Genomic DNA, 23,071 nt, shown 5'->3' with positions numbered 1-23,071 from the left:
GGGGGGGGGGGCAATAACCGTGGACCCTCTCCAGGCTATTAATATCTACCCTCACTCACTGGCTTTCCCACTCTGGCAGAGAAAATTGTACGGGAGCCCACGCCATTTTTTTCCGTGATTTAACCCTTTAATTTAACAGCTAGAGCCACCAAATTTTTCACACAGGCACTTCTAACATTAGTAGTGAGGAATATGTAAAAAAATAAGGGATATGAAATGGGTTACTGTATGTAAACCATGTCTCATATCCTGTCGGGTTTGATAAAGAGATAGCAAAAGCCGGCAATTGAATTACCGGCTTTTATGCTATCTAGCTCTGTATTAAATAAATATATATATATATATATACATATATATATATATATATATATATATCTGTGTGTCATATATATCTACCTATACTACGTGTAGACATTTATTTTAGCTATTCTATTCTAACCTGTCAGTGTGAGTTTACTGTACACCGCACTGAATTACCGACTTTTCTATAGAACACCGCTGCGTATTTCTCACAAGTCACACTGCTGGTCCGTGTGTAATCCGTATTTTTCTTTCCCCCATAGACTTTCATTGGCAGATTTTTTGCGCAGTACGCTGACAAACGCAGCATGCTGCGATTTTCTACGCCCGGAAAATACGGCTGCGAAATATACGGCAGATAGGAGCTGCCCCATAGAGAATCATTGGTCCGTGTGCAATGCGTTGTTTTTGCGCCTCTCATACGTCCGTAAAACTCTCCAGTGTGACCCCGACCTAATAGTTACTTCTATCTGAGTTGGGTCTTGTATTGACCACCAGAATGGCCGACCGAGATATGCAGCTCATTCATTTCTGGTACTAATGTTTGCAGCTGATGTATCGTAGCCTCAGCGCTCTGAATCTTTGCACTTTCTCTCATTATCTCACATTGTAAGGAGCGAGTGAACAGAATGTGATTTTCCTCCATCCCTTTCAGTTTATTTGAGACTTGAAATTGGCATTCTGCTGGGGAAACATTATTTGTCTGCGGCATCAGATAAAGTCCAAAGGAAATATAAAATTGTCTCAACCAGTTCTGTCATAACTAAAATCATTCTAAAGATAGCCAACGCCAAAGACAGACGCTTGATTTCCCTTATATTTAAAGTTTTGGGGGTTTTTTATAAGTGGATATCCCACCAACCAAGGACATTCATGGCATGTCTCCATAAGTAGAACCCTAGTGCCACAATTAGGGTCCTTCAACCTCCCACACTCAGTGACTGCTGCATCCTAGTGGAGAATGAATAATCAGCAGGTTTTTCCAATGTAATCTGAGAGCAGAATAATGTAAGGATAGAGACCCTGATTCCAGGGATGTGTCACCTGATCAGCAATTCGCTGCGGTTTCAATACAATCAGTGTTTTATCTTCAGGAATTTATGACTGCAGGACTAGGTGCCTTGTGCCAAACAGTCCAGATAATCTGAGTAACCCCACCCCCACCGCAGATTGGAGTTTGCTAACAACGAACGGTGTATACATGTAAGGGGGTTACCTTCTCTGCTCCGTGCCTGGAACCACTTAGTTGTGCAGCAGGTTTCCCTGGGGGCAGACATAGAGACCGGGACAGGAAGGAAACCGGGCTGAGGGAGGAAAAAGGCACGCGTTCCAGGGCTAGAGCAGCGTGTACTGGAGAGAGAGCAGCATGTGCAGCGGAGAGAACAGCGAGCGCAGCAGGGAGAGCGGCGTATACAGCGGACAGAACAGCACGCAGCTGCGCTCTGGGGAAGAGAGAGAGAGCTCTCGGTCAGAGGACTGAGACTGAGAGATTGTCCAGAAAGACTGCATCTTATGAGTACGTGAAAACGGACACTGCTGTGACCAGTGCAAAGACAGTGACTTGTTCAGAGACAGTGGCCCCTAGCTCCCACGGCATTAGAGCAGAGCCCCTGACTCCTGTTGGGAGACCCAATAATAGACTGAGCATTGTTCTCCCGGGATAGGCAGCACTGTTGAAACAAAAGACTCAGAGCACAGGGGACCCCGTTTGCCTAGCATCCCCTCTGCTCACCACAGTAACCCCTTAAACCCCAGGTTGCGGGTTCCTAGAGACTACACAGCCGATGGATAACAGAGGGACGACACATGCCGCTGTTTCTCGGCGCCTATGTTGGAGAAGACGACCCTACAAGCAAGTCCTCATCAGACTGATAAATGTTTTCCCAAGAGATTCCGTTTACTACTGTTTTATTGTTTGACTGTCTGGGAGGTTATACTGCTTCCCATATATTTTGCACCATTATTTATGAGTTTATATTCTACTGCTTTCTTCCTGTGAGGAGAATATTGCTCCTGTTAATAAACCCCCCTCAACAGTTGGTCTGTCTGTTCCGTGGTGACATACTCTACTGTTGTGAATTCTGTGGCAGAGCTCCCTCCTGTGGTCACAAGTGGTACTTCGGCTGATTCTCTCTGTGAGCTTCCGTTAGTGGAGGAGAGTGGTACTGCGGCTTCTGAGTTTCCTTCCTCAGGTGATGTGGTGAAGTCGTTAGGTGCTGCTCTATTTAACTCCACCTAGTGCTTTGATCCTGGCCTCCAGTCAATGTTCTAGTATTGGACCTGTTTCCTCCTGGATCGTTCCTGTGGCCTGCTGCTCTGCATAGCTAAGTTCCGCTTTGCTATTTTGTTTGCTGTTTTTTTTCTGTCCAGCTTGTCTTTTTGTTTTTTCTTGCTTGCTGGAAGCTCTGGGACCCAGAGGGTGTACCTCCGTGCCGTTAGTTCGGTACGGAGGGTCTTTTTGCCCCCTTTGCGTGGTTGTTTGTAGGGTTTTGTGTTGACCGCAAAGTTACCTTTCCTATCCTCGCTCTGTTTAGTAAGTCGGGCCTCACTTTGCTAAATCTATTTCATCTCTACGTTTGTCTTTTCATCTTAACTCACAGTCATTATATGTGGGGGCTGCCTTTTCCTTTGGGGTATTTCTCTGAGGCAAGGTAGGCTTATTTTCTATCTTCAGGCTAGCTAGTTTCTCAGGCTGTGCCGAGTTGCATAGGGAGCGTTAGGCGCAATCCACGGCTGCCTCTAGTGTGGTTGGAGAGGATTAGGGATTGCGGTCAGCAGAGTTCCCACGTCTCAGAGCTCGTTCTATGTTTTTGGGTTATTGTCAGATCACTGTATGTGCTCTGACTTCTATGTCCATTGTGGTACTGAATTACCTCATCATAACAGTACTGGAGGCCCAAAGTACTAATGATTCTCAATAGAGGGAAAAAAGAAGTTCCGAGACCATTTTTTTTTCTCTGCACTGTGTTTTGCCTTTTTTTCCCCTAGACATTTGGGTGGTTCAGTACACAGGTGTAGCGATGGACATTAAAGGTCTGTCTTCATGTGTGGATCAGCTCTCGGCAAGAGTACAAAAGATTCAAGACACTATTGATCAGAAATCTATGTTAGAACCAAGAATTCCTATTCCTGATTTGTTTTTTGGAGATAGAACTAAATTTCTGAGTTTCAAAAATAATTGTAAACTATTTCTGGCCTTGAAACCTCGCTCCTCTGGTGACCCAGTTCAACAAGTTTTGATCATTATTTCTTTTTTACGTGGCGACCCTCAGGACTGGGCATTTTCTCTTGCGCCAGGAGATCCTTCATTAAGTAATATCGATGCGTTTTTCCTGGCGCTCGGATTGCTGTACGATGAACCTAATTCAGTGGATCAGGCAGAGAAGAATTTGCTGGCTCTGTGTCAGGCTCAGGATGATATAGAGGTATATTGTCAGAAATTTAGAAAGTGGTCCGTACTCACTCAATGAAATTAAGGTGCGCTCACAGCTATTTTCAGAAAGGGTCTCTCTGAAGCCCTTAAGGATGTCATGGTGGGATTTCCTATGCCTGCTGGTTTGAATGAGTCTATGTCTTTGGCTATTCAGATCGGTCGACGCTTGCGTGAGCGTAAATCTGTGCACCATTTGGCGGTATTACCTGAGCTTAAACCTGAGCCTATGCAGTGCGATAGGACTTTGACCAGAGTTGAACGGCAAGAACACAGACGTCTGAATGGGCTGTGTTTCTACTGTGGTGATTCCACTCATGCTATCTCTGATTGTCCTAAGCGCACTAAGCGGTTCGCTAGGTCTGCCACCATTGGTACGGTACAATCAAAATTTCTTTTGTCCGTTACCTTGATCTGCTCTTTGTCATCGTAATCTGTCATGGCATTTGTGGATTCAGGCGCTGCCCTGAATTTGATGGACTTGGAGTATGCTTGGCGTTGTGGGTTTTTCTTGGAGCCCTTGCAGTGTCCTATTCCATTGAGAGGAATTGATGCTACGCCTTTGGCCAAGAATAAGCCTCAGTACTGGACCCAGCTGACCATGTGCATGGCTCCTGCACATCAGGAAGTTATTCGCTTTCTGGTGTTGCATAATCTGCATGATGTGGTCGTGTTGGGGTTGCCATGGCTACAAGTCCATAATCCAGTATTAGATTGGAAATCCATGTCTGTGTCCAGCTGGGGTTGTAAGGGGGTACATGGTGATGTCCCATTTCTGACTATTTCGTCATCCACCCCTTCTGAGGTTCCAGAGTTCTTGTCTGATTACCGGGATGTATTTGATGAGCCCAAGTCCGATACCCTACCTCCGCATAGGGATTGTGATTGTGCTATCGATTTGATTCCTGGTAGTAAATTCCCAAAAGGTCGACTGTTTAATTTGTCTGTGCCTGAGCACGCCGCTATGCGCAGTTATGTGAAGGAATCCCTGGAGAAGGGGCATATTCGCCCGTCATCGTCGCCATTAGGAGCAGGGTTCTTTTTTGTAGCCAAGAAGGATGGTTCGCTGAGACCTTGTATAGATTACCGCCTTCTAAATAAGATCACGGTTAAATTTCAGTACCCCTTGCCGTTGTTATCTGATTTGTTTGCTCGGATTAAGGGGGCCAGTTGGTTCACCAAGATAGATCTTCGTGGTGCGTATAATCTTGTGCGTATTAAGCGAGGCGATGAATGGAAAACTGCATTTAATACGCCTGAGGGCCATTTTGAGTATCTAGTAATGCCATTCGGACTTGCCAATGCTCCATCAGTGTTTCAGTCCTTTATGCATGACAGCTTCCAAGAGTACCTGGATAAATTCCTGATTGTGTACTTGGATGACATTTTGATCTTCTCGGATGATTGGGAGTCTCATGTGAAGCAGGTCAGAACGGTGTTTCAGGTCCTGCGTGCTAATTCTTTGTTTGTGAAGGGATCAAAGTGTCTCTTTGGTGTTCAGAAGGTTTCATTTTTGGGGTTCATCTTTTCCCCTTCTACTATCGAGATGGACCCTGTTAAGGTCCAAGCCATCCATGATTGGACTCAGCCGACATCTCTGAAAAGTATGCAAAAATTCCTGGGCTTTGCTAATTTTTATCGTCGCTTCATCTGCAATTTTTCTAGTAGTGCTAAACCATTGACTGATTTGACCAAGAAGGGTGCTGATGTGGTCAATTGGTCTTCTGCTGCTGTGGAAGCTTTTCAAGAGTTGAAGCGTCATTTTTCTTCTGCCCCTGTGTTGTGTCAACCAGATGTTTCGCTTCCATTCCAGGTCGAGGTTGATGCTTCTGAGATTGGAGCAGGGGCTGTTTTGTCGCAGAGAAGTTCTGATTGCTCGGTGATGAAACCATGCGCCTTCTTTTCCAGGAAGTTTTCGCCTGCTGAGCGAAATTATGATGTGGGCAATCGAGAGTTGCTGGCCATGAAGTGGGCATTCGAGGAGTGGCGTCATTGGCTTGAAGGAGCTAAGCATCGCGTGGTGGTCTTGACTGATCATAAGAACTTGACTTATCTCGAGTCTGCCAAGCGGTTGAATCCTAGACAGGCTCGTTGGTCGCTGTTTTTTGCCCGTTTTGACTTTGTGATTTCGTACCTTCCGAGCTCTAAAAATGTGAAGGCGGATGCTCTGTCTAGGAGTTTTGTGCCCGACTCTCCGGGTTTATCTGAGCCGGCGGGTATCCTCAAAGAGGGAGTAATTGTGTCTGCCATCTCCCCTGATTTGCGGCGGGTGCTGCAAAAATTTCAGGCTAATAAACCTGATCGTTGCCCAGCGGAGAAACTGTTTGTCCCTGATAGGTGGACGAATAAAGTTATCTCTGAGGTTCATTGTTCGGTGTTGGCTGGTCATTCTGGAATCTTTGGTACAAGAGAGTTGGTGGCTAGATCCTTTTGGTGGCCATCTCTGTCGCGGGATGTGCGTTCTTTTGTGCAGTCCTGTGGGATTTGTGCTCGGGCTAAGCCCTGCTGTTCTCGTGCCAGTGGGTTGCTTTTGCCCTTGCCGGTCCCGAAGAGGCCTTGGACACATATCTCTATGGATTTTATTTCAGATCTTCCCGTCTCTCAAAAGATGTCAGTCATTTGGGTGGTCTGTGATCGCTTCTCTAAGATGGTCCATTTGGTACCCTTGTCTAAATTACCTTCCTCCTCTGATTTGGTGCCATTGTTCTTCCAGCATGTGGTTCGTTTACATGGCATTCCAGAGAATATCGTTTCTGACAGAGGTTCCCAGTTTGTTTCGAGGTTTTGGTGAGCCTTTTGTGGTAGGATGGGCATTGACTTGTCTTTTTCCTCGGCTTTCCATCCTCAGACTAATGGCCAGACCGAACGAACCAATCAGACCTTGGAAACATATCTGAGATGCTTTGTTTCTGCTGATCAGGATGACTGGGCGTCCTTTTTGCCTTTGGCTGAGTTCGCCCTTAATAATCGGGCCAGCTCGGCTACCTTGGTTTCGCCGTTTTTCTGCAACTCTGGGTTCCATCCTCGTTTCTCTTCAGGGCAGGTTGAGTCTTCGGACTGTCCTGGTGTGGATACTGTGGTGGATAGGTTGCAGCAGATTTGGACTCATGTAGTGGACAATTTGACCTTGTCCCAGGAGAAGGCTCAACGTTTCGCTAATCGCAGACGCTGTGTGGGTCCCCGACTTCGTGTTGGGGATTTGGTTTGGTTATCTTCTCGTCATATTCCTATGAAGGTTTCCTCTCCTAAGTTTAAACCTCGTTTCATTGGTCCGTATAGGATTTCTGAAGTTCTTAATCCTGTGTCTTTTCGTCTGACCCTTCCAGATTCTTTTTCCATACATAACGTATTCCATAGGTCATTGTTGCGGAGATACGTGGCACCTATGGTTCCATCTGTTGATCCTCCTGCCCCGGTTTTGGTGGAGGGGGAGTTGGAGTATATTGTGGAGAAGATTTTGGATTCTCGTCTTTCAAGACGTAAACTCCAGTATCTGGTTAAGTGGAAGGGTTATGCTCAGGAAGATAATTCCTGGGTCTTTGCCTCTGATGTCCATGCTCCCGATCTTGTTCGTGCCTTTCATATGGCTCATCCTGGTCGTCCTGGGGGCTCTAGTGAGGGTTCGGTGACCCCTCCTCAAGGGGGGGTACTGTTGTGAATTCTGTGGCAGAGCTCCCTCCTGTGGTCACAAGTGGTACTTCGGCTGATTCTCTCTGTGAGCTTCCGTTAGTGGAGAAGAGTGGTACTGCGGCTTCTGAGTTTCCTTCCTCAGGTGATGTGGTGAAGTCGTTAGGTGCTGCTCTATTTAACTCCGCCTAGTGCTTTGATCCTGGCCTCCAGTCAATGTTCTAGTATTGGACCTGTTTCCTCCTGGATCGTTCCTGTGGCCTGCTGCTCTGCATAGCTAAGTTCCGCTTTGCTATTTTGTTTGCTGTTTTTTTCTGTCCAGCTTGTCTTTTTGTTTTTTCTTGCTTGCTGGAAGCTCTGGGACGCAGAGGGTGTACCTCCGTGCCGTTAGTTCGGTACGGAGGGTCTTTTTGCCCCCTTTGCGTGGTTGTTTGTAGGGTTTTGTGTTGACCGCAAAGTTACCTTTCCTATCCTCGCTCTGTTTAGTAAGTCGGGCCTCACTTTGTTAAATCTATTTCATCTCTACGTTTGTCTTTTCATCTTTACTCACAGTCATTATATGTGGGGGCTGCCTTTTCCTTTGGGGTATTTCTCTGAGGCAAGGTAGGCTTATTTTCTATCTTCAGGCTAGCTAGTTTCTCAGGCTGTGCCGAGTTGCATAGGGAGCGTTAGGCGCAATCCACGGCTGCCTCTAGTGTGGTTGGAGAGGATTAGGGATTGCGGTCAGCAGAGTTCCCACGTCTCAGAGCTCGTTCTATGTTTTTGGGTTATTGTCAGATCACTGTATGTGCTCTGACTTCTATGTCCATTGTGGTACTGAATTACCTCATCATAACACTCTACCCTGCACTCTATTACATACAGTACATAAAACTGCCACTCAATGCTATGGGCGGGGTTATACAGAGCTCAGCATTCAGAGCACTGCTAGATCTGCAGCAGAGAAAACAGTTATTCTATCAGAACTGCACCAAACAGCTCCTTTATGGAGATTGTCATAGATGTAATATATAAATATCAGCTTTATTGAGGCAGTAAAAAATTACAGGACAACACGTTTCGACTCCTACACCCTGGAGTCTTCTTCAGGTCATTAAAAAAAATATAATAAGAAAAGATCAACCGCACTCTCTTTTTATACAGTCAACTTCCTGTAATCTCACATTTTATAATTATGTGACAATTTGGGTGTATGGAGGTTGCGTCTAACACACTATTAAAAGGAATCTGTCAGCAGGTTTTTGCTATTTAATCTGAGGGCAGAATGATGTAGGGGCTGAGACACTGATTTCAGCGATCTGTCACTTATTAGGCTGTGTGTTGTTGTTTCAATACAATGAATATTTTATCACCAGAAAATCACTACCTGGACTACAGCTCATGTGAGCCCTGGTCTGACCATGCCCCATTATATAATGTACACATAAAGGTGTGGTGTGGGCGGGGCTAGCTTTCTGAGCTCTGCTGCATGCAAAATCTAAAATCCCTGATTGAGTCACAACAGCTGAACCCAGTATACTAAGTAACACATCACCGGAATCAGGGTCACTGTCCCTACATTATGATGCTCTCAGATAAGGTAGCAAAAACCTGTTGACAGATTCCCTTTATTTCTATAATAGCAGCCATAAAACTTTGTCAGCCAGAATCTCTTACTCTTATAGGGGACCAAGGTTGCTCAGAAACGGCAGAAAAGAATGTGAAAGACGGAAGCCAGCTGCTGCAATTTCTACATCATTCTCTGATTTGTGGGTAAAAGCTCCCTCCGATGTGTCAGCACTGAAATAAACGTTCCCTTTAGGAATAAACACATAGCGCTGCCAGAAATAAAGGGATATTTCTAATATTAGAGGATATTAGCCATCCATAGAATCCAACATACTGATGCTGCATACAAATAGGTTTTATCGGCGGCTATAGTCCTTTTTAATGCAGGGTTCTCCGAGAAACCTCTAAATTGCGGCATATTTGAATTTCATGGCTCGGATTTTATCTATGACTGTGGGCATTGGGACTGATTGGAAAGGTGAGGGACCATGAATGGAACATTTAGCAAATTGCTTTTCACGTAAGAATCTACTAACGGCAAAATATAAAGCGCTGTGTCCTTTTAATCCTAATTTCTTGGCGTTTTATTTATTCCCAGCGCTCTTTATGTACATTCGATGGAATGCTGTGCTTGTTTGTCACGAGATATTTTAGGAAAACCTCTACAATACCGGCTTTGTCTGAGTTTCTCGACAAGCGGATGGGGGTCATTTTGGGAAAAAAAAGAAAGTTCATTACCGTAGACTCATCCTTTTTTTCCAAGTCAGTGGAAATAAATGACCACGTTTTTTTTTTTTTTTTTAGTTTTTGTCCTTCTGAAAAATAAATTAATTTTCTAAAAAATATTTTAGATTTCTATCACAATAAGTCTTGTGGTTTGCTTGTAGAATTTATTAAGGAAAGGGTCTGGGCAAAACGAATACATTGTTTTATGCCCAGGGCAAGGTCAAGCATGACCCTATTGATTCTATTTGGGGGGGTTTTGAACCCCTTATGTCCTATATTGGAGGGATTACTAATACCCAATACTGTTGATAAGCAAGCATTGATAGGAACGGACATAATTGCCTCAAGTCATCATTTGCATTTTTTAAGTCACTTTTCTATATTTGTCTTATGGTATTCTTTGACATTTTTTTGTGCCAAATTCATCAAAATGGTGCATGTGGTTCATAAATTTGCCAGAAAGTTAAAAAAAAATGATCTTTTCTTACTGTCTTGAACCATTCTTTTCAAAGTCGTGAAAAAAAACAACTTTTGAACTAAGTGCATAAAACTGCACCAGGGGGCTAGGGGGGTGGAGTTGCGCCAAATTTTGTACATTTTTAAAAATTTTCACTTGATGAATCAGGCAAAAACATCTGGAATATAAACCATAAAATGAAACTATAAACCTATATCAATATTGTATAAGTAACAAATCTTGGAGTTACCCTAATTTTAACATATTAGACCAATTACCACCAAGTATAACAAATCATATCTATCACGTCAGATACATTATTATAATCTCAATCTTTATTATCAAATAAATTAGACACAACATACAAATAATAAAATAACCCTTTAAAAAACCCTTAAAAAACAGAGACAATAGGTCGGTGCGATTACAGGCACAGTAATAGTAAAAATATCAATTATTATACAGCATAGAGATGTATATATTTCCTTATATAACCAATAGTTCAAACGTTTATATATAGCAGGATATCATTTAGGTGTGGTAAATTAAATCTGCTGTATACAATTAGTGTGAAAAAACTTGACATATCAGCATATAATAATAAACAAAGGTCAAAAGTACATCAATATTGATGAAGCAGACCTATATTTCAATTATATCTCCCTTTAAGGGAATCTTGCGCAAGATAGAACACTCTATACATACCATGTGTCATTATATAATTGGAACATTGGATCACACCACCCAGTACCTCGACGCGCGTTTTACGTTCAGATTCATCAGTGGGGTGGGGTTCTGTTTTTTAAGGGGTTTTTATGGGGTTATTTTATTATTTGTATGCTGTGTCTAATTGATTTGATAATTGAGATTGATATTATAAAATTGTACCTGACGTGATCGATTTATTATACTTGGAGGTAATAATTGGTCTGATAAAAACATCTAGAATCACTACACTTCATCCACAAAGCGACAGAAAAAAAATAGGTGAATACATATAAAATGAACTAAAAAAAGCACAAATAAGATAATGAATGGTGCAAGCAAAAAAAAAACTGGAGCAAAGGCAGTTATGAATTGGGGATGATATGTACATTGAGTTTTTCTATGAGTCTATATCTATTAACTAATATGTGTAACTCTTTCTGAACATCGGTACTTACAGAATAGCTTTACAAAGCGTTCAGTTAAAAAAAAAATTCAGACAAAAAATGAGACACAGGCAGATCCTGCTAAAGTTATTGATAGAGTTAGTTCATCCTAGAGCTGGATTCACAGCTACACAGCTCAGTATTTCTGTATAACGTCTTCTATGCTGCTGCTTCTGTCTTTGTGCTAATGAGGGAATGAAGAGCAGGAATCCCTGTGTGTGAGTCTTGGTATGTTGTGTATGGGAGACATCATAGCAGCTAATCTCCTCCCACCAGCTCAGAGTCGATTGCAAATTAGAGATAGAACCTGAAAAGGGGAAAACTGGTGAAAATGGCAGATACAAGGCACATAATGTCCAGAAATAGTTTTATTCTTCGTATACAACACACAATAGCTTATTCTGAGTGGTCACTTGAGGGTACAGCTATTCATTAATTGCTCATGTGTCGATGCTTTAGGGGAACTGAGCTGGATTACTCCACTAGAAACAGTTAATAGATGAGGTGCAGAGACCAGGACTTCTTATGATTAGTTTATTTGGAGTACCCCTATAACAAAAAAGGATTATCTAAAATATGCCATATTCTGTATTGCCTATAGCAAGGTATCAGGTAGCTCTATATATTGTAATACATATATTATTAACATTTTAACAATATTTGCTGCAAAGTATAAAATCCATTCTGAAAAATTAAAGGGAATCTGTCACCAGGATTTCAAACCCCAAACTATTTATATTTACATGTAGCTTTTTCAAAAACAAGCCCGGCAATACTTTTACATTTCCAGTCTGTTCCTCCATAACTGATAAATCAGCATAGGAATTGATAAGCAAATGAAGCTGAAGCGCTATGGAAGATCTGAAGCCTCAGTCTCTCCATCTCTAGCTCTGCATCCTCCTGCTTGACTGACTCATACAGCATAGAGGCTGTCAGGCAAGTACGAGGAGGCACCTTTTGGGCAGGGAATAGAGCTGGAGTGACAGAGGCTTCAGATCTACAAATAGATCTTTAGTCTAATTTGCATATCAGTTCAAATGCTGATTTCTCAGTAACGAAGGAACGGGCCGGTCACGTAAAGGGTTTGCCGGACTTGTCTTTGATAGAGCTTTACGCACATATAAATAGTTTTGGGGGGGGGTGAAATTTTGCTGACTGATTCCCTTTAAGGATTTATTCTATATTATCATATAAACCAAAAATTATGGCTCTGTGCATCATGACGTTGGCATCATCAGGTTTCCGTTCTTCATAAGGAGCAGACGACAGTTTTAGGATCCTTAATTTTGCCTAGTGAAAAAGGCAAAAAACAGAAGCCCAAGATTGTAACCTGATCTACTACAAGTCACATAGAACCAATACAATCCAGCTCTGACCTCAGATTGAGGGCTCGAGTACACGACCGTTTCTATATCCATCTGATCTGAGAAAAACGGTCTCAGAGTTTGATCACAGTGGGATCAGTTATTATTGGAGGTGGAGAAAAAAAATCCCCATCTTCTCCATTCTGTCAGTCCGGGAATGTAAACCATGTTCAGATGTTATCTGAGTGCAGTCCAATGTTCTCCATTGACCCATAGACTTGTTTTGACGATTTTGATCTGACATTGGTCATGTCACCAATTTTTGTTTTCTCGGACTACGTCCGATATAACGGTTGTGGCCACAAGCCCTTGATAAGAATATCTCATCAATAAATGGCATTGTCTACTGAGAACGTAGTGCTGCAGTCACACCTTTGGTTTCTAGTGCCCTTGTATCCATAGTTGAAGAACATTTCATTGTAAATTATAGCCTTTACCATGAATGCTTCCCCTATACATTCACTAGGCAGGAAAGTCACATGCCCCCCATATAAATGATAAATGATTAAGTAGCTAAATTTGCATTTTGAGGGAGACGGACTCTAGAAGAAAATTGAACCGTTTTGTGTATTGTAGTCGATTCTGATTGAGGCTTTCATTTGGCACAGTTCAGAGTCAGATAACATTATTAAATTAGGATGGTATATTCTATTTCATAAAATGTATAAGAAAATTTAGAATATTTGTTGGAAAAGATAGAAAATATTATACTAAAAAAGGAACTAAAAAAGGTCACCACAGTCTACAAAGAATTCTATTTGACTAAAGTCATTCTTTCTTTTTCAGGTTGGACATCAGTCTTTGCTGTCAGGTTGCACGAATCTCATTTGGGCTAATTTTTACAGAGTTCATTGATTTTTGTAAACATCGACAATTTTCTTTTCCTTCCACCATCTGAAAAGCACAAGATTCTGAATTAGCTGATATAATATCTTCTCTACTGAGCTGTCTGGTGATTCCTTACATCTATTTCAATTTCACAAGAAGCACATACGCTGGTTATAGAAGATAACTACTTGTCGTCTTTTGTAATACTATTGTCACTTTTGGTTTAGGAAACCTCAAGAGTTTCTTGTCAAGAATCTTATAATAAGTATGTGAGACATCATTAGAAAAGACAATGGTGTAAGGATCTTCTTTATGTGTTTCTTATTCAACAATTTCACATCATTAAGAAGACAAAATGAGTCTTGGCAGTCTTCCGGTCATAAAAAACCTAGTTTCTCGATCCAGACGAGAACGGGTATCATTAACACCAGAAATGATTAGTCCTCCTCTGGGTGACTTTAGGCACATAATGCATGTAGGACGAAAAGGAGAAGTCTTTGGGGACACCTCCTTTCTCACCCATTGCCATGAGAAGCACAGGCACCCTCGTTGGAATTACATCACCAAGAAATTACGCCAAGCTCGATGGATGTCTCCTGAACGCCAGTCTCTTGGACATCCAATATCACCCCCTCCACCTGTTTCTCCAATTATTAAGAATGCTGTGTCCTTGCCACTTCTCCATAAGCGAAATTGGGATGAAGAGATAGATGGGAGCCCAGGAGAAGCCTGGAACTCTATGTCAGAGTCACACAGCCATTACGGTAAGTTCGAAACCTAAAAGTGCATTTAAAGCCTAAAACTTAAAATATAAAGTGAGAAACCTTGTATTTATGGTAGTTAAAAGTTTGGAAGTTTCCGATTGAGAGGATGCTTGCCATTTTCGAGTAGCTTATAGTAGAGTCAAAAGGGTTTGTGGAAGTTACTGGTTCTCATTTTGGAGATCCAACTGGTATATGGAGTCAAACGGCGAAACTATCTGGGAAAAGTATGCAAAGTTGCTCTCTTCCAGATGGAATTATATGGTTTCCCAAGTGCTACATATAGGTAGAGACCTTTTAAGTCAACTTACAATCTGTTAAAGAACCTTGAAATATGAGGGATATCAACAAAACCAAGAGACATAACAGTGGAAAGTGCTGTTTTACCGTTTTTTGTTTTTCCTCTTTAAAGGTTTTAGGGAAGTCAAGCTCATGTGGGGTGGCTAAAAGGGGTTGTCCACATCCATAAAATTACTGTTTCATATGTTTCTTAGATGAAAAAAAATGTATTTATCTATTTTTTTATTCTCAAAGTTACCCCATCTATCAGCATTGGACCTGGATTTGAGCAGCTCCACTTCCGGTTTGTGTGTCTCACCAGATAGCATTTACTGTGCTGTGTCTTTGTGTCATCAGAGCTGTGTGTGAAGGGGTCTCGCTGATTTCTAATTTATTTGGCTAAGCCATTCTTTAAGAAAAGCAATATGTAGACAGAGAAGAGATTTGGTATCACAATTAAAATTAGTAGTCAGCCTGCCCCCTTCACACACAGATGTGCCATCACAGGAAACACTCTACTGTGTCAAGCACAAGACCAGAAGTGAAGCTCCTAAACCTGGTGCCAGAGTAGATATCTATGCATCAGGATATTTTGCTTTAAATAAAAATATATTAAGAAATTCTACATAATCATGTAAGGAATATATATAAAAGTAATAGTTGGCAAACTTTTTAAATTTAGCTTATACTCTTTCTCTGTGTTCCCTAAATTGCTTGGTGTAATCAAACAATCCTAATTTTTATATCCTCCCTTTGAACTGAAGAAATGTTAAGTAAACATAGGCCACATACAGATAACCACATAGACCATAGGATATGGTAGATAAAGAGGCATTTCCTACTTTTATTGACTACTATTAGGCCATTGGGATGAAACTGAGTGGGAGGAGACACAGATTAGATATTAGAAAAAACTTTTTGACAGTGAGGGTGATCAATGAGTGGAACAGGCTGCCACGAAAGGTGGTGAGTTCTCCTTCAATAGAAGTCTTCAAAGAGTAGCTAGACAGACACATGATGATTAACTGAATCCTGCTTTGAGCAGGGAGTTGGACCAGATGAGGTCCATTCCAACTCTAGCATTCTATGATTTTATGCTTCTATGATTCATTATTTTCATGCATAGTACGCAATCAGTTAATGGGTAAATCTAACAGAGATGGGCTTCGAGAACAAGTGTTGAGAAGGTACAAACTTTTATCTGTGAGACACAGACGCTGAGTCAAATTTGGCTTACGGGACATAGTTATTTTTTATTCAGTCTGCAGCTCAATTCTCTCATCTTAAACTGCACAGTTATTCCACTACAGCACCAAGTAAAATTTTTGTATTTCTCTGTGCAGGTCTGGGATCTGGATTCTGCACCATGCCAAGGCTCTCATCCTCAGAAGATCCATCAGAGGATACTAGCTCTCAAAAACCTGATGAAGACTGGGCCAGCTCCGGATTTCCAGATACAGAGGATTGCAGCGTCTCCACTGTTCCTTCTGAGCCTTCTAGCAGTCTGTGGCGCGCTGACTCTATGCAATCCTTGGTTATGGACTTCGGCCCATCACTCATGACTGAGATTCTAGAAGGTATAAGCTTCTCAGATATTCCTAAAAAAACAGAAGGTGCAAGTGTTCTCCACGAACAAAGTATGTTATCAACTACCAATGACCTGTCCAATTTTGATGGAACTTTAGTGAAAAGCCAATCTGAAACACATCAATTCCATTGTGATATTCACAAACCCAAAGGTTTTGCAAGTTGGGAACCAACCACAATAGCTGAGGAAATGGAGATTGATACAGACAGCGGAATAACAGGATCTGAGCAGGGAAGCAGATGTATCACCGCAGAATTATATGATTCTGGTGATGGTTCTGAAATAGAAATGTAGACATTTCCAAAATACCGAAAAAGACTTTGGGGATCTGTACTTAAATATATAAAATCATATTTTTACTGATGAAAGTTAACATTTTAAGAGAATACACTAGAATTGTTTATGAACTGAGAATACATATGTAACCTCATGCACAAAATATTTTGAACCTTTATAGGGAAGGACAATATCTACCTGGACGATATCAAGACCTTCCTCAACTCTACTAATATATAAAGGAGATAGCTTACATATTCAAGACCAAAGAAGAACGTTTGTTTCTGATCATTAAAATTCCATAATGGATCATGTAAAAAATGTGATTTTTGTATCTATACACAAGTCTCAGCAAGACGTCTTCCGCTTTATAATATATAAATATATATATATACAATATTGGTCAATAGTTTGGACACACCTGTTCATTGAATGGTTTTCCTCGTTCTTATTGGAATGAGCACCACACATGACATGACAAGTCATACCTGTTCATTTGAAGTCATTCCATTTGACTACCTAATGAAGCCGCTTGAGAGAATGCCAAGAGGGTGCGTAAAGCTGTCATTAGAGTAGAAGGAGAGTGCTTTGAAGAACCTAAGGCTTTACACATTATCTGGTTTATTTCACACATATTTCTTTACTCCTTGCTTCCATATATGCTGCCTTAAGTCTGAATCTACAGCATGCACATTCCAATAAGAACAAGGAAAACCATTGAAAGAGCACGTGTCCAAACTTTTGACTGATATACAGTTTTGTGACAATCCTTGCAACCTTTTAAAGCAGTCTACCATTGACATACTCTACAGCCAAATGAATTAACAACTAAGATATGGAAAAAGAGTCATCCAGCCATTTATATATATTTAATTTTTTTATAAAAAAAATACTTATAAAATAAATAATACCTTAAAGAGGTGGTCCAACGGTGAAAGGAAATTTTATCTAAATCCTTATTTATGTGATGCTATAATCTAAGCTATTTTCTAGTATACTTGCTTTAAAATGACCCTACCGTTCCCTATCTACACCAACTAACTGCTAGTGTATAATTTTGTCTTGCTTCATGTCTGATAACGATTCATTTTGATGACCCCAGTGCATCCTGGGATACTCAAACAAAGAATCATTGGAGCAGCGGGCAGTTGCTTCCAGTCACTGCCACAGCCTCTGTTCCCTCCCTGAAGCAAAGCGCCATCAGAGACTGTCGTTTCAGGGGCAGGGCTTGTCCCTGATTTGCCCCTGTGCTGTGCACTGTGTGATGTGCACAGTTACAGCGCCCGCTCTCTTGTCAGCTCAGATCTGCAGTACTAAGCTGGCAAAAGAACGGCATCAGAATACCTGGCATGCAGGAGATCAGCGCCGCACTCCCCAGGTACTGTAACACCGCTGTATTGGCAGCTCATTACTGCAGATCTGAGCTGACAATAGAGCGGGCGCTGTCACTGTGCACACTGCACAGCACGGGAACAGAGCAGGAACCAGACCCACCCTTGAAATGACAGTCACTGATAGCCCGTCATTTCAAGGAGTGGGCATAAGCTGTAACAGTGACCACAGCCTATGCCACTTGCTCTGATGACTCTTCATTTGAGAATCCCAGGAAACACTGGGGGTTCTCAAACGAATCGTTACACACAGGAAGTAAAAGAAATAGACTAGCAAATAGTAAGGGATAGGGAATTTTTAAAACAAGTGTACTACAAAATAGTTTAGATAATGGCATCAAATAGATATAGATTTAAAATAAAAACTTACTTTTGCCTTCAGACAACTTCTTTAAAAGGATCGTGTCTGGTGATTCATGCTGCCTGTGGTTTGGGCATCATGAATTAGGGAGGGATAGGCTCTCTAATTGCAAATGTCTATGTTTTGTCTCTAAAAGGCTATGACATTTCAGGGAAAATATGCTTCTTGGTGGAGCAGGAGAACAAGGAGACTAAAGGGAACCATACATATAAGATAAAAGGCGTCTTAACTAGTGACTTTGACAATAATGAACGATTGATGTTTCATTGAATTGAACTATTGTTTGTTTTGACCCATGTCTGATCGATAAACCACGATCTTTCAAAAGACCTATCAGACATATTAGATTTTTTCAGATGATGATAAGCACTGGCTGCATCACTAGCTGAAAAAATGTTACAAGGCCAATGTTGTGTGAGATACATATTTTCGACATCAACATGGTCGTTTATGTGTTTTCTCTAATATTTATGGGGAACTTAAATAACTAGTTCCCACCCCAACCTGCTCCATTGAGCAAAATTGTCAGGTCTCTCTCAATATACACATAGGCTTATTAGCTTCCCAAATTCTCCAAAATCTTACACCAAGGAGACTGAGAAAAATAATCACCATCTGCTAGATTGATAGATCTCTCCACATACGTAAGGAGAGACCAGTCAATGTAGTCAAACCCAAAGAAACATGAATCACCAGACAAATTCCCTTTAATGATCCCCTACCATTCACATTCCCACCTTTCCAAGGTCATCCACCTGCTCAACCAATGAAATATAGATACAGATATGTGACAGCTGCAGGCAATCACTGTACTCAGCGGTAACATCAGTAGATTTGATATCAGTCAATCATTTATAGCATTGTGAGTGGTTTTCCAAAACGGTGGCTAGACAACTTTTATAACATGGCCACATTTTGATTTTAATTGTTTTTTTTAATTCTGAATATTCTCTGGTGTAAATACTTCTATGCCCCAAAACGACAAAAGTATTCTAAGAGCGATGCCTTTATTAGCAACCAGAAAAAAATTATGTTTGCAAGCTTCCAGAGCATGGATGCTCCTTCTTCAGGACTTCAGGTGCAAATACTTCTATGCCGAAAATGACAAAAGTATTCTAGGAGTGATACCTCTATTGCCTAACCAGAAAAATGATGACTCCTAGAATAGTTTTGACATTTTGAGGCATAGAAGTATTTACATCGGAAGGCCTGAAGAAGACGCATCTATGCTTTCAAAGCTTGCAAACATATTTTTGTGCGCTCCTAGAATGCTTTTGTCATTTTGGGGCATAGAAATATTCGCATCAATTTTTCTGACTAACACGGTACCGCAATATAATTTTTAGTGTACATCCGACTATTCTCTAGAAACGACCTTTACTGTAAATTGTAAATGTCCATCCTGAAGTGTTACCATATATTTATGGAATTTAAAAAAAAAAAGTGAAAAACAAGTATGAGTTATAAAGTTACCAAATACAGATGTAGAAAGTGCTGGTAGATAAAAGGATCCAGAACAATTTCATATTTATAATTCTTGTATGATATGGCAACCCTTGGCAACAATAAACTATGTTGGCTTCCTGACCATAACGATTTCACTTTTGGAACGTGGAATGTTGGAACGTTAAATTGTAAATGTCCATCCTGAAGTGTTACCATATATTTACGGAATTTAAAAAAAAATGTGAAAAACAAGTATGAGTTATAAAGTTACCAAATACAGATGTAGAAAGTGCTGGTAGATAAAAGGATCCAGAACAATTTCATATCATTGATGGTCTCAGCCAATATTGATGTAGAGCAAAACAGTGAGAACATTGGATGTGTCATTAGGTAGCATGCTGAAATGTTAGCTTGCCTTGGACATTTAAAAATGTTTGTTTCCGATTTCAGTTTTGCTATTATTCCCAGATGTTACAAAACAGACCATTGGCTTAAATTCAGGTCTAAATCTGAACATAATTTACCCATGCTCCTAGACAAAGAAGAACTAAATTACACGTCTCAACGTTCCAACATTCCATTCCAAAAGTGAAATCGTTATGGTCAGGAAGCCAACATAGTTTATTGTTGCCAAGGGTTGCCAAATCATATAAGAATTATAAAAGCAATGGATGACCTCCATACAAACCTAACTCAAGCTGTATTCACATGGATTTATATAGAGTTCCACAAGAGTGACTTTTGGCTCTTGTCTGTAGCACCTTTATTTTGAGAAATGCCAAAGCAAAAATGTCCGGGTGCAGCCGGTGTAGCAAACAAACTGTTTTTTTTTTTGTATCTGTTTAGTCTCTATCAAAAGTGGTTATAATGCTTTACAATGGCATGTGGTTTGGCATACAGTTTCATATCACTTTATTTTTTGCGAACAAATACTTGAACATCCATTCACCCATGCCAGTTGTTCAAAGGTTAAAATTGAAACTGACGAATATTGTTTTGGTCTTCAGAAACATTCCCTGCGATGTGACATTTGGGCAAAACATCTTGTGGATTTTGTTGTTGTACATAGTATAGATAAAAAGGATTTTTTTTTAATCTACCTTGAATCCTTGAGGGCGAGAACAACAGACTTATTTAATTTAGAACCTATTCAACTCATTACTTCGTCAATATCCTCAGTTTAGTTTTAGATTTTTCAAGTCCTGGCTTTCAAAGATTTCAAGAGTCCACGGAAGGAGATGTAGATTTTAAAATTGGGGGTGATACTCCAAAGTGATTGGTCCCATATACAACTACCTAAGCACATGGAGGACTATGTAACCTAGACCCTATAGGAATGGTTCAGAAAACTTGCCCTGGTTACGGGTAGTTGATTTATGCTGTATAATAACAATGTGTACAATGTACCTATGCAATATAGATAATGTGGTGCACATGCGGGACATTGCAGAATGTAGATTTTCTATGTATCTAACATTACATGACTTATGCCTGTATCAGTGAGAAAGCAAAAAAGAATAAAAAGAAAAACACAAATACTTTATTTTGATCAATATCAACTTTGCTTCTTATTATGTAACAGAATCAGCTTATCTTATAACAAAGAATAAATATTATTGTAATGAAAAATTGTAGGTTTTCTGCTTATGTTTTTTCAGGAATACAACTCATATATTAAAAGGTTTGTTTTGAGAGGTGCATGTGCCTGTGCTATTCATCAGAATAGGATGCATACATTATACCTGTCAGCCGTGCATATTTCCTGGTAGATGTGATGACGTCAAACTCTTGTTGCAGGCGACATCTCTAGTTCCATGACATCTGGGATTTGTAGCTCTATCCGAGCTGGCAAATTGAGAGTTAACTTATGTCTGTATTTGCTCACTGCTATGTGGCATGTGCCGGGCTGCAAATTATTTAAGCTCCTGAAATCCTGCTTTCCACTGCCAGTTATAACTTTACTAGTTTCAGTGAACTCCTGTGTGCTTTGCTTGCTTTCCCAGTGGACACTCCTATTTTGACCTCAGTTTATTCTCTGACTATTCTCCTGCCTTACAATATTGTCACTACACAAACCTTCTAGTTATAACCCGGCTCTCAGATCACCCTGCACAATCCTCCTAGTTCTTATACGGCTACTGGATCATTATTTCTGCCAGCCTGCACCACCCTGCACAATCCTCCTAGTTCTTATACGGCTACTGGATCATTATTTCTGCCAGCCTGCACCACCCTGCACAATCCTCCTAGTTCTTATACGGCTACTGGATCATTATTTCTGCCAACCATAACCACCGGCCAGCAGCTGACTCTGTGGCCCCAACTAAGGAGTCCCTGTGTAAGTCCAAATTCCTGTGCAGGGATTAACGGATGAAGACCAGAGCAACTCCTGGGATCTGGTAAACAGAGTGACTTGTGAGAAGTCTGTCCGTGGTCACCATTTTTCTGCTACCAGGGACCCCTGAACAGACTTGCATTACAGTTAGTCAATTATCGATACAATAATCATCAACACTTCTCATCTCCCATTTGGAAGTAGAAGGCGCCAGAAAACCCCTCTAAGGTAATTATGCAGAGATTGGAAAAAGGAAGAATTACATGGATGGTCTTTTCAGATCAGCACCCTTCCTAAATTAATCAACCGGTTGGTTTGCTGTTCATCAGTCAAACCTATAAAACCCCATGCAACGGTCAATATCACTGGGGAAAGTAGAGACTGTTGCAGGACAATTGAACAATCACTTACAAAGGATTCAAATAATGGTGCACTTAGACATGCCGATTTTGAGCGCCAATCAGTTGTATAATATGTTTCTTGGTGCTCGTTTATTTAGGAACAATGATGGGAACAAAACAATCGCTGATACAATTTTGCATGTTTATAGGGTGATCGCTTCTTGCTAAGGGCTCATTCAAACTTACTTTTCTTGCATATGGGTGCTAGCCTTGTTTTAGTAAAGTAAATGGGGTCATTCACATGCCCATCATTTTTTGTGGACCAAGTGTTGGATCAAAATCAGCAATGCAAGTCTATAGGTCTGTGAAAAAGTCGGACAGCACTTGGATGCCATCGAATTGTGGTCCGATTTTCACAGACTGTTGGATAGGAGAAGGTGGAGAAACATTTTTTTCCATGTATGAGAACAACTGATGAAACTCGGGTCAAACTCTGATAAAACTCTGATGAAATCAGTGATGAAACTTGCTCAGTTTTTCTCGTACGTGACAAAAACTAACATGTGAATGAGCCAAAATACCGTAGATGGAAATGCCAAGTAGCTGAATGACCTACAGTGGGGAAAAATAAGCATTTGATACACTGCTGATTTTACAAGTTTTCCGACCTAAAAAGAATGGAGAGGTCTTTTTTTTATTATAGGTACACTTCAACTGTGAGAGACAGAATGTAACAACTCTGCTGGCATCACTACATGGCCTCCCATCCCTCACACACCATCTTACTCACTGCTCCATGTCATGTTGTGTTCTGTCTGTTGCCGACTCCATATTCTGTGCCTCTGCTCTCTGCATGCTTCCT

General features: G+C 40.9%; 1 protein-coding gene across 1 annotated transcript in view; it reads left to right on the top strand.

Moving 5' to 3' along the window:
- The window catches only part of CDC42EP1 (CDC42 effector protein 1), a 51,481-nt gene extending 30,335 nt beyond the window's left edge, over positions 1 to 21,146 (top strand). The window contains exons 2-3 of the mRNA XM_069736846.1: positions 13,390 to 14,195; positions 15,815 to 21,146. Coding sequence (XP_069592947.1) covers positions 13,787 to 14,195; positions 15,815 to 16,353 — 948 coding nt within the window. The 5' untranslated portion in view covers positions 13,390 to 13,786 and the 3' untranslated portion in view covers positions 16,354 to 21,146. The remainder of the gene's footprint in view (positions 1 to 13,389; positions 14,196 to 15,814) is intronic.
- The last annotated feature ends 1,925 nt before the right edge of the window (positions 21,147 to 23,071 follow it).

Source organism: Ranitomeya imitator, chromosome 8 (assembly GCF_032444005.1).
Source record: "Ranitomeya imitator isolate aRanImi1 chromosome 8, aRanImi1.pri, whole genome shotgun sequence".
Classification (NCBI taxonomy): domain Eukaryota; kingdom Metazoa; phylum Chordata; class Amphibia; order Anura; family Dendrobatidae; genus Ranitomeya; species Ranitomeya imitator.
This window is presented reverse-complemented; position numbering and strand designations above follow the sequence as displayed.